The sequence below is a fragment of the Onychostoma macrolepis genome, chromosome 10, assembly GCF_012432095.1.
Source record: "Onychostoma macrolepis isolate SWU-2019 chromosome 10, ASM1243209v1, whole genome shotgun sequence".
Taxonomy (NCBI): Eukaryota; Metazoa; Chordata; class Actinopteri; order Cypriniformes; family Cyprinidae; genus Onychostoma; species Onychostoma macrolepis.
This window is the reverse complement of record NC_081164.1, coordinates 5,393,623-5,411,777: the sequence shown is the minus strand read 5'-3', so window position 1 is coordinate 5,411,777 and position 18,155 is coordinate 5,393,623. Positions and strand designations below refer to the sequence as shown.

The following is an 18,155-nucleotide window of genomic DNA, read 5'->3' as shown; positions in this document are numbered from 1 at the left end:
ATGTTGTGATGCCTTAATTCTTTAATTCAAATTTTAGTGTTCATGCTGAAATTCTTCAATGTGTTTTTGTAATTATTTTTGAAATTTAGAAACTAACCCTAACCCTAACCCTAACCCTAACTCCTACACCAATTTTTTCTTTTCCATTTATGCACAATCATATGCCCTAGTAAAAACGAATATATTTAAAATACATTTATTTCATACTAAGTATAGCTCTATTATATTATATAGTTCTATAGTAATCTATTATCATGTTTACTGACATATCGCTCAAGACTTACTGATAAATTCTAATTAAACCTTATGTGGAGTATCAATGAGCACAATGCACATTTCTTAATATTAAGCCTAAAATGTGTTTTAATGTCACTATTGATGAGGATTGTATGATCTTTGAATAATATCGATCTTTAAATGCAAGATATTTAATGTGTACATGAAGTATACTTGCAATAGTTCCACTTTAGCACAATCAAATATACTTCAGTATATCTTTAGTTGGACTTCAGCACCACTTCCGCACAATTAAAGTGCATTAAGTACAAAATTAATTTTAGTAAAGTTTTAGTATAGTTTAATATACTAAAGGTACAAATGCAGGGTATTTTTAATAAGTACAAAAATATGTAAATATAGTTGTAGTATACTTAGCATGAAATAAATGTATTTCAAATACATTTTACTACATTTATTTTTCACTAAGGTGGTTAGTTGCATTTTATTAACTGAATTTAACATTGTTTTCTCCCTGCTCAGAAAAAAACAGGTGACCCATTTTGGGGTTTTGACTGACCAGCTGTGAATCACTGGACTAGACATAAGATTGATTACTGTTTTGGATATTCCCTCTGCAACCCCTGTGCATGCCTTTACTTGCATTATTATTAAACCGTGAGTCTCATCCAAAATGCAACGAGAGGTTGTTGGGTGCAGCACAGATCGATTCCTTTGAGTTTAAAAGAACATTGTGTGCATTTTATCGCTCCAGATCAGATCAAAGAGGAAACCTTAGGGATCAATTAAAATAGTATCTTAAACCACATAAATCAAGGATGCGGACAACAATGTGTGAGACTAACAAATACTTTCTACACAGAGTTCAAAATCCATTTTAACCCTAAAATAAACAAAGCGTAGCACTATTATGTCAATTTGATTTGTTATACAAATGATATTGTAAGTGAATTAAATATCACTCTCCAGCGGCTAACCCGCCTTTCTAACTAACTTGGGAAAACACAATTCGATTCCAAACTGTACTGTCCTGATAAGAGGTTCAGCCCCTTCAACACCAGCCTTTATTTAGGCTTCATTGTTCTGTGTTAGTGATTGGCTACGTTCTGTAGACTGTCCGTCTGAGACTGTTAGTGTCTGATAAACAAAGATAATACAACATTTTAAACCACAAGGGCCACATAAAACAGAAATCTATGAAATATAGTAGAAACAAGCCACTCTGCACATTTTTACATTACATTTGGCAGATGCTTTTATACCAAACAACTTACTGGGAATCATGTGCCATGCTCTACTGTTTGAGTCACAAAAATGCTTATTTTGAGTTTCTAACAACCAACTATTTGATCGAACTGTCAAAAGTACGTTTTTCTTTCCACTTAAGCAAGTATTCACAAAAAATGTCATGTGACGACAATCTAGAGTACTATTTCTTGAAATATTTCTCTTGGCAACACGTGTACTATTTCACATTCTATTTTAAGGCACTATAGGTGAACATGGTGAAATTTATTTTAACTAAGAGATGTCACCATACTTTTCCCAGTTAATTAACCACAGTACATAAAGACAACTGTTTTGTATTACAAAGTTTAAATATTCAAATCAGACCTTAACTAATATCTAAAGATGCACTAATTTACATACATTTCCAGAATGGAAATCTGAATATTGGAAAAAGCCAAAATTCTTCTTTCATTCTGTTGTCATATTAGAGTTAAAATGTTTATTTTGGATGAGATTTTTGATTTTGCTTTTTAGCACAAAGAAAATACTGTGAACAGCCAGAAAAAAATACATTTTCACCATATTTTTAGGCATAAAATGTTATAAATCAGGCAAAAGAAAAATGAACAAAACCCCCTAAAAAGCCCTTCAGAATATCGATTAAGTTTGGTGCTTGTAAGTGCTGCTGAAGTGGAAGTTTCTGGCTCAGTGCACAAGAAAATACTCATTTTAAGAAAATTACACAGATGATTTTATTATACAAATACATTGTAATACAATAAATGCTTAAAAGCATATTTCTTCCCACGTTATGGAAGCAAAAAAAAATTAAAAAAATTCTCAAAATAGACCTGTGCATGATAAAACAATGTTTTTGCTTGTAGTATCCTGCCTTAAATAGTAGTATTTAGTGTATAATGCACAGTATGTGTGTTGAAAATAGTATGCAAAAGGTGGCCTGATAATATAATACTTGTGGCAGATCTTGCATGCTTTTGTCTCCATTCTCCTTTGATTTTTTCAGTTGTTAAAAAAATGCTGAGGTACAAAAGGCCATACCTACCACAAATTTCATTTTCAGGTTTTTAGGTAATGATATGCAAGAACTTTAGCGAGATGCTAATGCTAACATGCCAAACAGTATATAACAAGGGTGTTTAGGACATCAAGACGAAATTAATGTCTCAAAACTACTGTACTTCACTCGTGTCTTGAGTGAGTTGAATGCATTTGGGAATTGGGATGTGGCTTTTAAGCACTATAAAATGGCATGGCACTTACTACAGTACTTTTTTTTCATAAGGCATTGCAAGTGAGATTTGAGCTGTAGACTCACCTTGCACTCTCCATTGATGCATATGTCCAGCGAGTCGGCCTGGCAGCGCGTGCCGTCGATGACGGCGGGCGAACGTTCGGTGTAGAAGTTGTAGCCCTCAGCAAGACAGTTCAACGCACACGGTTTCACTCCACCTGACAAACACAGCGAGTTTATCGTCAAACAGCTGATGTCACTCTCTCGAACACCACTGGGACCTTTTATCAGGTTATTGATGGGTCCCAAGGTCCTCAAGAACTCCTTCACGGCCCAGCAGTGTCAAAGAGGCGGCCACGATTTATGTCATTCGATAAACCGAAAATCTATACGGAATAACAGAGTCAATCTCTCGCCTCACCAGTGCATTGATAAGTGATTCACAGACTGCTTTTCTTGCAACTGTCTCAAGCCAGGGCTCTCAGACGGGGCCCACAGTTTTCTTTTATGCCTTTGTTGATATTAACAATCCAGTCAAAGCACTCGAGCACAAGAGAGGCATTACTCATAGTGGAATCTGAACGTTTTGCCTGACATCATTACTGCAAAGACACGGGGAGAGATTAACAGAGCTGCCAACAAAAATCATGGAGACATCCACAAAGGTTATCGCAGACTTTACAAGCGAAGTTCACCTCCAAAATGAGTTTTAAGAGCCAAACAATTGGTAATGATCATGCTTATTACAGGGCAGCGAGATAAGGAGATGATTGAGTCGACTATGAACTTCCTGTCAGAATGTTTTGGAAATGCCTCTCGATCTCTTGCAGTTTTTCTTTGTTTATTGGATTTGGGCCATTTTGTTGTAAACAAGAAATGCACCCTTCCCTCGGGCTTTCCGGCTGCACTTTTTTGTTAAATCAGTCTGAAAACGGATCAGAAAAAGACTCAATGAAACCACAAGGGGGTAAAATGTTGGGAGGTAGTGGTAGTTTTTGATTTTCACTCTTATTAATTTAATTAAATTATATGCTGATAAAGTAAATTAATCACAGTTATTTTCTGAGAAGAGTTCCCAAGTGAAGATCATCTGTAAAAATTACATAGAGCAGATGAAAGCACTGAATGAACAATTAAAAGAAGTCATCCATTTATTGCTTGTTTTATTTTACTATTAACTTACTATTACTATTTATATGAAATTAAATAATAAGTATAAAATGCAAATACTAAACATTCAAATAATAATAACAATAAATAGTAAATATATATATATATATATATATTTATATATTATTATACATATTATACATACACCTATATATAAGTATATACATATAATAAATATATAAATATATACATTTATATCAATTATGCTGTTATATCATATATATATATATGATATTAAAACAATATTACTCTCTTGTTTGTGTTAAATTACTAATATAACGTATCAAGTGATAAGTTGCAATAAATGATCATTCACACAAACTAGCTTGACTTTCTTTCTTCTTTTCTGTTTTGGTCCATACAGTGAAGTCAGTGCGGTCCAAAACAACATTAGACTCCACTGAATTTCGCTGTATTGCCATAAATAAATAAATAAATTCATACATACATACATACATAAGTAAGTAAGCAAGTAAGTACCAAATAACACCCCACATAACTACGTTTATGTTCCACAGAAGAAAGTCATACAGGTTTGTTTGGAGTGACATGACAGTGAGTAAATGATGACAGAATTGTCATTTTTGGGGTGGACTATTGCATTACATTGACAGGCCTAATTGTCACACTTTAATTTGCAGATCTGACCTCTCTGAGAAACCCGTGTACATACACAGTCATACACAGTCATACACACACAGACTAGCGATACATGGTGTTCTAGCTGGAATCTGAAGAATTTTCAGCCCATCAAAGAGACTTTCACAGTGTTGGTGTTAGCAGGGTACACAAAGCAAGCCAGTATGTATACTGTCACTGAAGCCCAGACTTTGGGAAGGCTGTGGGAGAGAGCGGCTCCCTCTGTAGCCCATCGCTCTGGGTGCTGGGCTGGGAACCTACCTCCAGTGTACGGCTTCCAGTTGTAGTACTTCCCACGGAAAGGCATGTTGTCAAAATCGGCGCACTGCTTCTCCCTAAAGTCACGTGATCCTGCTGGACAAGCCTGCGATCAAACAATAAAATAATTGGCGGCGAATGAACCGTTGAGGCCTTGTAAAAACATTCAGATGGTACTCTCATTTATATTATATTAACTTATAGAGTATTTATAATACTTTCATTTTATCCTACACTGAACAATATTAAATAGTGTCACAGATTCCCAGCCGTCAGATAAAACATTTTGGGTTCCACAAAGAACCTTTCAGTGAACAGTTCTTTAAAAACCATTTTTCTACTCTAAAGAACCTTTTGTAGAATTTAAAGATTCCATGGATGTTAAAGGTTGCCGATTAGGAGTCTTTATTTTTAAGAGTGTAGTTAGTGTAGGAGGTCTTATTTGGGCACTAGAGTCAGACATATTACATTTAATTTTGGCTAAAAACTCTGATGGTCTCATTTCACCATGATCTTTTTCTCCATTGGTTGTTATAATACTCTCTGGCAAACTCCAGAGATGGTTGCACAGGGTTCATTTTAAGTAATGGTTATTTTTGTACCACAATCCCACACAGGTCGATGTTGTGCAGAGCTCTTGATATGGTTGACTGGTGCACCTCTACTCCATTTTCAACTACTCAACTCCTTCAAACTTCTCATTGTCTTCTGCATGATGTCTCTCACAGGTTTTAATGAACAATATATTCATGGCAGTTTCAGAATTTTTTTTGATGTTGTTTACTCTTTGTGATAATAGAAACCAACTGTGCTCACCGAGGCATTCAAACACTTGGATATTGCTTACACTTGGATAACAAGTTTTTACATATATTTAATATTTTATTTAAAAATATAATAAATATTTAAAAATTAAAATTAAAAATATATATTTGATTAAACAAAAATTAATTTCTTTTTTTAAAAGTTAAATCTGTAAAAACTCGTAAAAAAATATATCTAAATCTATATTTAGATTTTATTTAAAGAAGATAAAGAAAAAACCTTACTAGGGAATGGGTAATAAAAGTAAAAATATTAATTTAAAAATATATATACAGTATATATATATATATTGACAGAATTGACTCATTTGTGAATATAAATTGTCACTTTTGCCTCTTGTAATTACAAAATGAAAAAAAAAATATATATATCCCTTCTCTGAAAAATTGGTGTAAAACATGATGTGCATTATGTAATGAACTCTCAATGTTATTTAAACATTATTGCGCTAAATCCAATTAAACTTTAATATGCGACTCGACTTGGCCTCTTTCCATGGCAGCATTGTTATTAACCCTAGTCACCATGTAAACTGGCGGATCATGGAGTCAGCAGTGAGCGAAGGGGTGCGGATTAGCTCATTGTTTTGAGAAGTAAAACAAATGATAGCAGACCTTTGCTTGGTACTGAACAATGGCTGTGGCTGGAACCAGAGCCACAGGGGGGCCGTATCCTCAATGACTTAATAATTTCAAAGCCACAGCCATAATAAATCCAGACGTTGGAATGCCCCACATAAACACACCAGAGAGTGGTCCTCAACCCCTGGTTGTCCCCTTCAAAAGCTTCGTTTGGATTCCAGGAGGTCAAAGAAGTAATTGCATTATATCTGTGATGGGGTCGTTGTTTAATAAGCACCGAACCAGAGCCGGGCTGCTGTCAAAAGCCCCCAGAATCTGATCGGATGTCACCAATGGTGCATATCCACAACACGTTTGTGTTGGACAACACGCGTTCATTTTCTGTGCTTGGGAGTGCTGTTTGTTTTCCAAAGTACACATTCACTGCTTGTGCTTAACTGTTATTTTCAAGATTTGTGGTAGAAAGGCTGCCTAACAAGCTAAATTTTCACCTTGCAGACCCCATAAAGTCCTGTGCTGATGTATTTCCTTTGAAACAGGAAGTCATGCGACACTGAAGACTGGAGTAAATTACATTTTAAAATACATTTAAAATAACTGTTTTATTGCATAGAATTGTATTGTATAGAATATATATTGTATAGAAAACAGTTATTTTAAAGTGTAATCATATAAACAATACTAGGTGCTTTTAAATGTTAAACAATAAATCAAAATAATTCTGCTGACAGATAAAGAAAAACTAAGAGCTGTAACTCACGTCAGTGTTACACGATCTGTAGCGCTTCCTCTCTCCGAGGCAGTACTTCCCTCCGCCTGTTGGCCTGAAAGAGCAGGAATAAAAAACACTCATGAGGTACCATCATGAGAGAGAGGGAATCAAAGTAAAAATGCATCAACACGCCATTCCAGTCAACACCGGACAACATCTGTATTGCATTTGCTTTAGCAGGGGTTAGAGAGTTAGAGAGTTAGAGAGTCGGACTCTTAACCCAAAGGTTGCGAGTTCGAGTCTCAGGTCCGGCAGGAATTGTAGGTGGGGGGAGTGAATGTACAGTGCTCTCTCCACCTTCAATACCACGACTGAGGTGAGACCCTTGAGCAAGGCACCGGACCCCCAACTGCTCCCTGGGCACCACAGCATAAATGGCTGCCCACTGCTCCGGGTGTGTGTTCACGGTGTGTGTGTGCAACTTAGGATGGGATAAATGCAGAGCACAAATTCCGAGTATGGGTCACCATACTTGGCCACATGTCACGTCACTGTCACTTTCACTTTCACTTTTCACTTCAAATGGTCCGGTATACTCAATCTCAACACGCCTATCTCTCACACACAAACACACACTTCCAGGTCATCTGCAGAAGTTTAGTGTTCAAATTCAAAAGATCAGATCAGATCACACAAATATAGCCATCTTTCAGATCTGGGTTGACTTTGCTCTTCTGTGCTGATCTCAGATCAGTTTAAAGCTAATGTGTGTTAAAAATAAATAAATAAATGAAACTTTAAAAAATACCCCAAAATTTTCCCAACACTGTCTGAACCAATGACGTGAGATGATTTGGCCATCTGAAATATGAACATTTAATTGTCACCCTTCTGACTTTTTTCTTGCAATTCTGGGATTATATCTCACAATTCTGTCTTTTTTTCTAGTAATTCTGAGAAAAAAGTCAGAATAGCGAGACAAACTCAAAAGGGCAGGGTCGGTAGAAGTTTTCCGGAAACCTGTTTGTAAACAATAATTCAATAAAAGGTCATAAATTGCCACTGTAATTTAATTGGATTATTAATTACAATATGGCAATTATAATTAATTACCATATGGAATTTTTCAAACATGTTTGTCTACCCCTAGGTTATTCAATTCACACGAAATTTGGCATTATTAAATTATGCATCATCTAGAGACTCATCTCACAAAAATTTACCAAAAGAATTTTGATTTGTCAAATTATTTGAAACGTGAGTAAATACATTCTTGTATATTGTAGAACAACATCTGTTTGGCTAAAAACTCTGCCGTTTTAAATGAAAACGCACTATTAGTAAACGGGCCTTATAATCTTTCAAAATTCTTTCAAGATAAAAGTCCACCAAACAGGAATTTGCCCATTTTGGATTTAATGTGTATTTTTTTTTTTTGGTTTTTGAAATAAGTCTCTTATGTTTACCAAGGCTGTGTTTATTTAGTAATATTTTCAAATATTATTACAATTTAAAATAATTGTTTTGTATTTTAATATTTTGTTTTAATATAATTTATTTCTGTGAAGGCAAAGCATAAGAGACTTCTTTCAGAAACAATAAAGATCATAATTATTTCAAACTGCAACACTTAGGTTGATGCATATTAATTTTCAAGTGAACCCTAACAATGAGGACACATTTGCAAAGGTTTGTGGGTAAAAAAAGGCTCATTGTCTACTGACAATAATGTAGTGATGTAGGAAGCAATTCACACAGAATTCACTTTCAAACCAAGCAGGTTTCTGTTGGCCAACAGCAAATTCACAAGACATTGCTAAATTGGGAAATATTTCACCCTAACAGCAAATTCCAGATTGCATGAATTCCTATTGAAATGACTGGATTTTGCCCACAAAAAAGAAGTTGACAAACAAAATCGCTGAACACCAGTAAACGTGACCGTACCTTAATAGTATGTCCTAACTGATGTTGTGTTATCAGTCCAGTCTTGATTTGTGCATAGAAATGAGAAGTGTGAGTATGAGCTGTAGTGAGATGGACTAAATAGGGACCCATTCAGTTTTGTTCTGGCTTACTTTGCCTACTTACGGTGGGCTGTCACAGTGTCGCATGGAAGAGGAGACGCCGCCGCCGCAGGTACGACTGCACTCGCCCCATGTGGTCCAAGGTCCCCAGCTTCCATCCACGCTCTGCGGCCACGTCCCAAACGCCACACATTCACCCTGATAGCACCACTGATACACAGATATAGAAAAATCATTGGTAAAGAAAATGTTCTGATAAAATCATAATTTCTGCTGTAGGATTTCATTTGCGTTTCTATATTAAAACTGGTACATCATGAATGCTATGAATGCTATGGGAAATTTCAAATGGCACTTAGAGGCTTTTGCATCTTAACTTTTCAATTTTGTTGATTCCATGTTACATGTGAAGTTGGTTGTTCATACATTATGCTTTCTACAGGTAAGTTTTAATGTTTTATAACTGTGGTTTGTGAGGTGCATTGCAAGACAGTTGATGAATAAAATACTTTTATAATGCATTATATACACAGGCGGTAACACTTTATTTGAAGGTGTCCTTGTTACACGTTACATGTACTTACTAATATAATAACAATTAATTATGCATAATTGCATGCAAGCAACCCAAAACCAAACCCTAATCCTAAACCTAACCAAATAGTAAGTACATGTAGTTAATTAATATTACTCAGTACTGAAATGTATAATTACACTGTAACAAGGACACCTTTAAATAAAGTGTAACCACACAGGCTTCAAGTAAAGTGTTACTGAACATTCCCTTGCTCATTATTACAGTTACAATTGCTGAACCTTATTGTAATCGGTATGTCCGCCAAAGTAAAGCGCAGCTCTCATTTGACAGATGTCTCTAGGCTAAATCTTGTTTTGTGTAAACAGCGTCTACACCTGCTGTCCCTAATCTGAATCCACTCCAGAATAAAAACAGACTCAAGGCTTTGCAATGCCTCAGGACCACATGGAATCTTCTCAAGGCAAGATCTCATAATCCATCCAGCCCAGGGGACACGAGGACAGGGATTGGAGACGCTGGAAACTGTCGTCACTGTGCAACTGTGTCAGTAGGTTAAGTTCTGGCTCTTTCTCACTCTCTCCCTCTGTCTGGAGGGATCTGGATGGGTTGTTCGTGTTCTCAGACTCTGTTTCTTTCTCTCGTCCACAGACAGAGAACTTGGCAAGGCAAAGGCTGTGTCCTCAGCTACCAGTGTCTGAAATCAGGGTAGTGTGCTAAGACACTAGCAGGCAGGTCCAAAATAACCTCTTAAAGAATGTCTTATCTAACAGACGCACTGTTGTAAAGCCTAGTGAGCGGCCTCCGTCAGCATCATTTTAAGGTAGTGTATCATATACATGCTTTGAAGGCTGTTTAAAAAGTAGGCAGCATGATTATGCTGCTCCCTAACAAACTGTACTTTGTTTTTTAACAAAACTCAAAGGCAGTATCGCATACTGCATTGCAACATACTCAGTGAAAGCTTGACAATGAAAGTAAAACCAAATTTTTTTTTTTAGGATTTTTGAATAAATAATATAGATGCAAGTAACATAAATAATGTAATATACATTTAAATGTAATATAATATAATATAAATAATGTAATAACTCATTATGTATTATATAGTTTATAAATGAGAAAGAGATTTGTGGTTGCTTTAAAGAAAGGTCAATTTTTTTTTACTTTTTGATACTTTGTTGATATATTACAGTGGTCAACAGATGTTTTTTTGTTTTTTTCAGAGGATAATTCCATTGCTGATAACCAATAGATATATAATAGCTATAAGTGCCTGATATAATGTTGATACACACAAACAGTTTATAATGCATATAATATAAATGTAATATAATATACATACTCTTAAGCTTAAATAAACACTTAATTTAAATACATCAAACATATAATTAAAAAATTACATTAACAAATACATAAAAGTATTTTAGCTTTTTTATTCATATTCACTATTTTAATTTTAATTTAATTACATTTTTTTAAATTCATTTTAAAAAGTAATATAGAAATTATCATTTTACAAGACTTTCAGCAGATTATGGACTTTTAAAATATACTGAAAATCTTTTTGCATTTTATATTTTTATTAATCTTATAAATAACAATAATAATTAATCACCTTAATAATAATAATAACAACTCAATAATCTTTTTAATCTTAAATTTGATTTTATAAGTATTTAAAATTCATTAAAATTTTGAATACATAAATAGTTGATTACCATTTGACAAGAGTGTCAGCAGATTATGGAAGTGATATAAGAGGCAACAAATATTTTTTGTTAATTTGCTCGGTGTTGGATAATGCAGATACAGTAAATTGGCTAGTTTATTGGCTAGTATATCACTAAAAGTATATTATATACAACCCAAATTCCGGAAATGTTGGGACTTTTTTAAAAATTTGAATAAAATGAAAACTAAAAGACTTTCAAATCACATGAGCCAATATTTTATTCACAATAGAACATAGATAACATAACAAATATTTAAACAGAGAATTTTTACACTTTTATCCAGTAAATGAGCTCATTTCAAATTTGATACCTGCTACAGGTCTCAAAAAAGTTGGCACGGGGGCAACAAAGGGCTGAAAAAGCAAGAAATTTTGAAAAGATTCAGCTGGGAGAACATCTAGCAACTAATTAAGTTAATTGACATCAGGTCTAGCTATAAAAGGGATGTCTTAGAGAGGCAGAGTCTCTCAGAAGTAAAGAAGGGCAGAGGCTCCCCATTCTGTGAAAGAGTGCATAAAAAGATTGTGGAATACTTTAAAAACAACGTTCCTCACGTCAAATTGCAAAGGCTTTGTAAATCTCATCATCTACAGTGCATAACATAGGAGAAATCTCTGTGAGTAAGGGACAAGGCCGAAGACCTTTGTCGGGCCTTCAGACGACACTGCATCACTCATCAGCATGATTCTGTCATTGACATTACTAAATGGGCCCAGGAATACTTGCAGAAACTACTGCTGGTAAACACAATCTGCCGTGCTACCTGCAGATGCCAACTAAAGCTCTATCATGCAAAAAGGAAGCCATATGTGAACATGGTCCAGAAGCAGCGTCGTGTCCTGTGGGCCAAGGCTCATTTAAAATGGACTGTTTCAAAGTAGAAAAGTGTTCTATGCTCAGACGAGTCCAAATTTGACATTCTTGTTGGAAATCACGGACGCCGTGTCCTCCGGGCTAAAGAGGAGAGAGACCTTCCACAGTGTTATCAGCATTCAGTTCAAAAGCCAGCATCTCTGATGGTATGGGGGTGCATAAGTGCGGAGGGTATGGGCAGCTTGCATGTTTTGGAAGACACTATGAATGCTGAAAGGTATATTAAGGTTTTAGAGCAACATATGCTCCCCTCCAGACGGCGTGTATTTCAGCAGGACAATGCAAAACCACATACTGCAGCTATTACAACAGCATGGCTTCGTAGTAGAAGAGTCCGGGTGCTGAATTGGCCTGCCTGCAGTCCAGATCTTTCACCTATAGAGAACATTTGGCGCATTATTAAACGAAACCAAAACTCCAGAAACTCATAACCTCGATTCCCAGACGTCTTCAAACTGTTTTGAAAAGAAGAGGAGATACTACACCATGGTAAACATGCCCCCGTCCAAACTCTTTTGAGACCTGTAGCAGGCATCAAATTTGAAATGAGCTCATTTTGTGCATAAAATTTCTAAAATTTCTCAGTTTAAACATTTGTTATGTTATCTATGTTCTATTGTGAATAAAATATTGGCTCATGTGATTTGAAAGTCTTTTAGTTTTCATTTTATTCAAATTTTAAAAAAACGTCCCAACTTTTCCGGAATTTGGGTTGTATCACTATTACTGTCACTATTATTATAAAACACTGATAAATCAGTGACTTTATTGAGAAAGTACATAGAGTCAGTTTTGATTTCATGTTGTCACATCACATTTAAACAAAGAGTGGAAGAATGTCTTCAGAGACAGACTTCTGGCATTGTGCTTCCTGGAGTGTTCGACAGTCATTCTTTACGACGTGACAAATTCATTATCAGTGGCATTGGTGGAAAGCATATTCAGTAGCATGTGTGGTCACCCCATTTTCTCTGTCTTTCCATTTCTCGTCTTTCTGGAGCTGGCAGGGCCTCCACTCCATTACACGCTGGGTGAGAAATGGCTGACATTCGTATTCCTTTGATGCCGACCCAGCCAGGGGCAGACATAAGTACGCCACCCGCTAAAAAAAAACAGCGGCTCAACCTGGGGCTCGCTGCTTGTCCAAGACAACGCACAAGAGCTTGGCAGTAAATAGATCCAGTGAGCGAATGGTAACAAAGACCGACAGCTCATGGTCCTCGTCCATTCTTCCTCTTGAGCCATCCTACGAATGAGGACAATGGCCACTCTAATCTTTGTTAAAACTGTCTCTCTAACCTGGACCGGCAGAAATGTGAACTGATGACCCAAACGCTGTGTGCATGAGTGAACACTGGGAATAGGCTTTCTTATTCCCATATCTGGTACAATGAGAGCAGGGACAAACGCCACACCCTGAGCCATTCTCTTCTCTAATCTGTCAGGAGTCCGTTTCCCACTACCTGCCATTTCATAACCATTCCCATTGCATAAATCTTTCCGTCATGGCATGCTGACTTACCCCCTTTTCAATTGTGCTGGTCTGGCACAGGGTTCCTTCTGCAGCAGGGATACTGTTGGTGACACAGCGGTTACTTTTGCTAAGGCACCAGAGCTCTCTACACACTTCCTAGGAAAGAAGGCAAAAGCAAGTTGGTCAGAATATATCAATTCTCAAGGGGCAGAAAAAATAAACTCAAGATCAGCATACTGTGGTGGACTGGTTTCCCCACCAGACTTTTTACGAGACTTTTTTTGCTTCGTTTCTGCATTGAAAAAAGCTGTTTGGGCGGGGCATATTGAAAGGACCCACCCCCTTTTTAATAGCCAATAGGCTGTAGTTACACCATTGCTAATATGCGACTTGCTGGTCGGTGGCATATTTGATTGAACATTTCAGAATTTTATTTTTTAAATTCATAATGCATCAACCGGTGAAGTATGGTGATATCTATTAGTTAAATTTTCAAGCTTATTCAATTTGAAATGTAATTTTTCAAAAAGCTACTCTCTAAAAAATGCTGGCTTATTTTTTTAACCCAATTGCTGGGACGAGATGTGAGTCAGCTGTGTCAGCAGCGGTCGCTTCGCATGATGGAAACGCCTTTTGACTTGGTTATGGAGTCAGTCGTGGCATCTCTCAGCTACGAGTGAAACGGGAGGCAGTGGTCTGAAGTTCATAGTTCCCCCGCGAACAGCAGCCCTTCACTGGCTCAGATTTTGGCGACACACCGGTACGAGAATTAGCACTATTTCGGTAAAAAGCAATTACAGAGAACGGTTGATTACACTTAAATTAAAATGTTACTTTTAAATATTACATTTTTTATGTCTAAAATGCTTGTTAAACAAGTTTAAATATATGTAATTATTATTAAATATTGTAAACTATGCTGTATTCACCCAAATAAATTCAATTTGTCTTTTGTCCATGTGTTCTTTCTTAATAATAAATGTTCATCTTCTGATTTTTGCTGTTGCCTATAGTAATTATGTGTGTGATTTTTAATTTCCAGTACATTTTAAGCCAGCAATATAATCATTTTTAAACAACAGTTGACTTAAAAAAAACAAACCAGCATGTTGGGTAAAAACATTTAACCCAACCAGCTGGGTCAAAATAATCCAGCATGTGTTCTGTCCAATATTTACCCAGCGCTGGGTTGCCAAATAACCCAAGTTGGGTTGTTTTTAACCCAGCAATTTTTAGAGTGTAGCTAAAAGTTGTACTAAAAGTGCTTGTGTACGCTATTTCAGGAGTATCACACATGAATTAAAATGCCGTAAACTCAAACTTGAAATTTTATTTAATCATTGTTTTGACTAGTTAACCAGCAAGGCTTTCTTGGTAAACCAGTTTTTTATGCTAGTATGCTAATCATCACAAAACTCCTTAAAAGACTTCACCAATTCATCAAAAATTGCTGAACTAACATATTGACCAGACAACCTACTATTTTACAAAATTTGCACTATACAGTCAGAAATTACTTTTTCGCTAGTGTGACCACACCTTAAGTATCTAAGCTTTATTACATGACATTTTGTTGCTAATTCCCTAAAATGTAAAATTTTTAGAAGTTGAAAGAAATTGTCAGTTTACATTTTTTAGAACTGCCTTATAAGTATTTGACAAATGCACCGAAGAACTAACTTCCATATGCTCTAAAAGGAACCATGCTGGGGTCTGAAGTTTTAGCATAGGAAGACATAAGGCTTTCCATACATTACAAGTGTAGCTTTGTAGAACCCTGCATTAGATTTCCCATTAAAGTGCGCCAGCTCCCTTTAAAGCCTGAACTTCACAGGATTTACAGGACAGAGAAGTGCCCCCATGAAAAAGACTTACGATAGGGAGCACCGCCACTGACCCCAGGTCAGTAAATAAGACTCAGCTGCCCAGCCCATCCAGATTAAATAAAGCGGCAAACTACCACTCTCAGGTTGCAAAAGCTCCACCTCTGCGGCTGGTTTTAATAAGGTTTCCTGCTGGCCCATTCAAGATGCCCATGCTGAGAAGGTCAGAGGGGTAGGCTTGACCAGCGAGACCCCAGCACTGACGGCTTTAAGCTGGGAGTGCAGGTTAAAAATGGGCCAAATTCACTAAGACCAAAGTAAATATTGCTATCGAACAGTTTTAAAATGTTAGTTTTAAAGTTATGAGGCACTAAGTGGCTGGAATAAGAATTTCAATATGAAATATGCACATAAAGGATCTTTAGATTTGTGGCTATCTGTGCTAATTTTTACAAAGTGTCCCATTTCAGTCATAGCTTTGGTCTTCTGATGGAAATCTATCTATTCTTTCAATCTATGTAACACTTTTGTTTAGTTTTTATCATGTTTTCATTGAGTTTTGGTTATGTCTTTCGTTTTGTCATCTGACCTAGTTTCTCTGTCTGTTTAATTACTCACCCGCTCAACTTTCTTTCTTTCTTCACCTGTCATTTAGTTAATTATTTCATTAGTTCCAGTTTCTTTAATCCTTTGCCTGGTATTGTTGTGTTGTGTTTTACACACTGTTTCGTTAGTGTTTCTTCTCTATTGGATTACCCCAGTCACTTTGATTAATCTAATACACTTCTTTTGAATTATTTTGTCTACCTTTGTCATTCTTTGATCTAAACGTGACTGAATAAAGGACCTATTAATAAAGAGGAAGTTTGTCTCGATTAACTTTGGCCCGATGGGGAACCCCTTTGAGCCCAACGGGGTAAACGTATTTATTAAAAGTAAAAATTAAAAGTATAAAAAGTATTTTTACATCAACTTCACCCTGTGGGTCGTCGGATCTTGTTTTACTGTGGGCGATGTAGAGGAGCGCCCACGTCCACAGTGGACAAAGAGCCAGAGCCCACCGCAGAGAGACCCTACTCATCCCTGCATAGAGATCTAGACTGAGATGGAGCCAGCTGCCACATTTTTCCGCTAGTGCCCCTCAGCTCCACCATCAGCCCTGCCATGCAGCCCTGATCCACCTTGGGGATTCTAGTACCCAGTTATGTCCTGGCTTGAGGAGTCCCAGGCTCCGCCTCATCTTTCGGAGCCCCTAGTTCTACCTCTGCCCATCGACCAATTGGCTCATCCCAGCTTCTCGCTCCCTTGGCTCCACCATGGGCCGTCGCCCTGTTGGCTTCTCCGGGCTCCCTTGTCCCACTGCCTCTGCCCTCTCTACCATCGCCACGGACTTCCAGGATCTCTGTTGTGCTCTATCCCTGCATCCCTATGGCTCCGTCTGGCTCCTCCTTCCCTCAGGTTACACCACGGTCCCCACTTGCTCCGTTGTCACAGCAGTTCTCTGGTGCCCTGGCTCCTCCTTGGCCGCTTGTCGCTGGGACTCTCCCTCGGCCTCCTGGTCCTTCATCGTTGCCTGGGCCTTCTCATTGCACAGCATCACTTCAGTCAGTCAGGCTCAAGTTTCCACCTTGGCTCCTCCCTCCATCGGTTCCGCCAGGATCGCCACCTCATGGCCATCTCCTGGACTGCGCTAGGAACCATGCTGGGGTCTGAAGTTTTAGCATAGGAAGACATAAGGCTTTCCATACATTACAAGTGTAGCTTTGTAGAACCCTGCATTAGATTTCCCATTAAAGTGCGCCAGCTCCCTTTAAAGCCTGAACTTCACAGGATTTACAGGACAGAGAAGTGCCCCCATGAAAAAGACTTACGATAGGGAGCACCGCCACTGACCCCAGGTCAGTAAATAAGACTCAGCTGCCCAGCCCATCCAGATTAAATAAAGCGGCAAACTACCACTCTCAGGTTGCAAAAGCTCCACCTCTGCGGCTGGTTTTAATAAGGTTTCCTGCTGGCCCATTCAAGATGCCCATGCTGAGAAGGTCAGAGGGGTAGGCTTGACCAGCGAGACCCCAGCACTGACGGCTTTAAGCTGGGAGTGCAGGTTAAAAATGGGCCAAATTCACTAAGACCAAAGTAAATATTGCTATCGAACAGTTTTAAAATGTTAGTTTTAAAGTTATGAGGCACTAAGTGGCTGGAATAAGAATTTCAATATGAAATATGCACATAAAGGATCTTTAGATTTGTGGCTATCTGTGCTAATTTTTACAAAGTGTCCCATTTCAGTCATAGCTTTGGTCTTCTGATGGAAATCTATCTATTCTTTCAATCTATGTAACACTTTTGTTTAGTTTTTATCATGTTTTCATTGAGTTTTGGTTATGTCTTTCGTTTTGTCATCTGACCTAGTTTCTCTGTCTGTTTAATTACTCACCCGCTCAACTTTCTTTCTTTCTTCACCTGTCATTTAGTTAATTATTTCATTAGTTCCAGTTTCTTTAATCCTTTGCCTGGTATTGTTGTGTTGTGTTTTACACACTGTTTCGTTAGTGTTTCTTCTCTATTGGATTACCCCAGTCACTTTGATTAATCTAATACACTTCTTTTGAATTATTTTGTCTACCTTTGTCATTCTTTGATCTAAACGTGACTGAATAAAGGACCTATTAATAAAGAGGAAGTTTGTCTCGATTAACTTTGGCCCGATGGGGAACCCCTTTGAGCCCAACGGGGTAAACGTATTTATTAAAAGTAAAAATTAAAAGTATAAAAAGTATTTT

The 18,155-nt window shown here is 37.2% G+C and overlaps 1 protein-coding gene across 1 annotated transcript in view; it reads right to left on the bottom strand.

Moving 5' to 3' along the window:
• The window catches only part of adamts6 (ADAM metallopeptidase with thrombospondin type 1 motif, 6), an 85,131-nt gene that overhangs the window by 28,446 nt on the left and 38,530 nt on the right, over window positions 1–18,155 (bottom strand). Inside the window, exons 13-17 of the mRNA XM_058788796.1 lie at window positions 13,598–13,705; window positions 8,996–9,141; window positions 6,953–7,016; window positions 4,790–4,892; window positions 2,804–2,937 (exon numbers count right to left, since the gene is read on the bottom strand). Coding sequence (XP_058644779.1) covers window positions 2,804–2,937; window positions 4,790–4,892; window positions 6,953–7,016; window positions 8,996–9,141; window positions 13,598–13,705 — 555 coding nt within the window. The remainder of the gene's footprint in view (window positions 1–2,803; window positions 2,938–4,789; window positions 4,893–6,952; window positions 7,017–8,995; window positions 9,142–13,597; window positions 13,706–18,155) is intronic.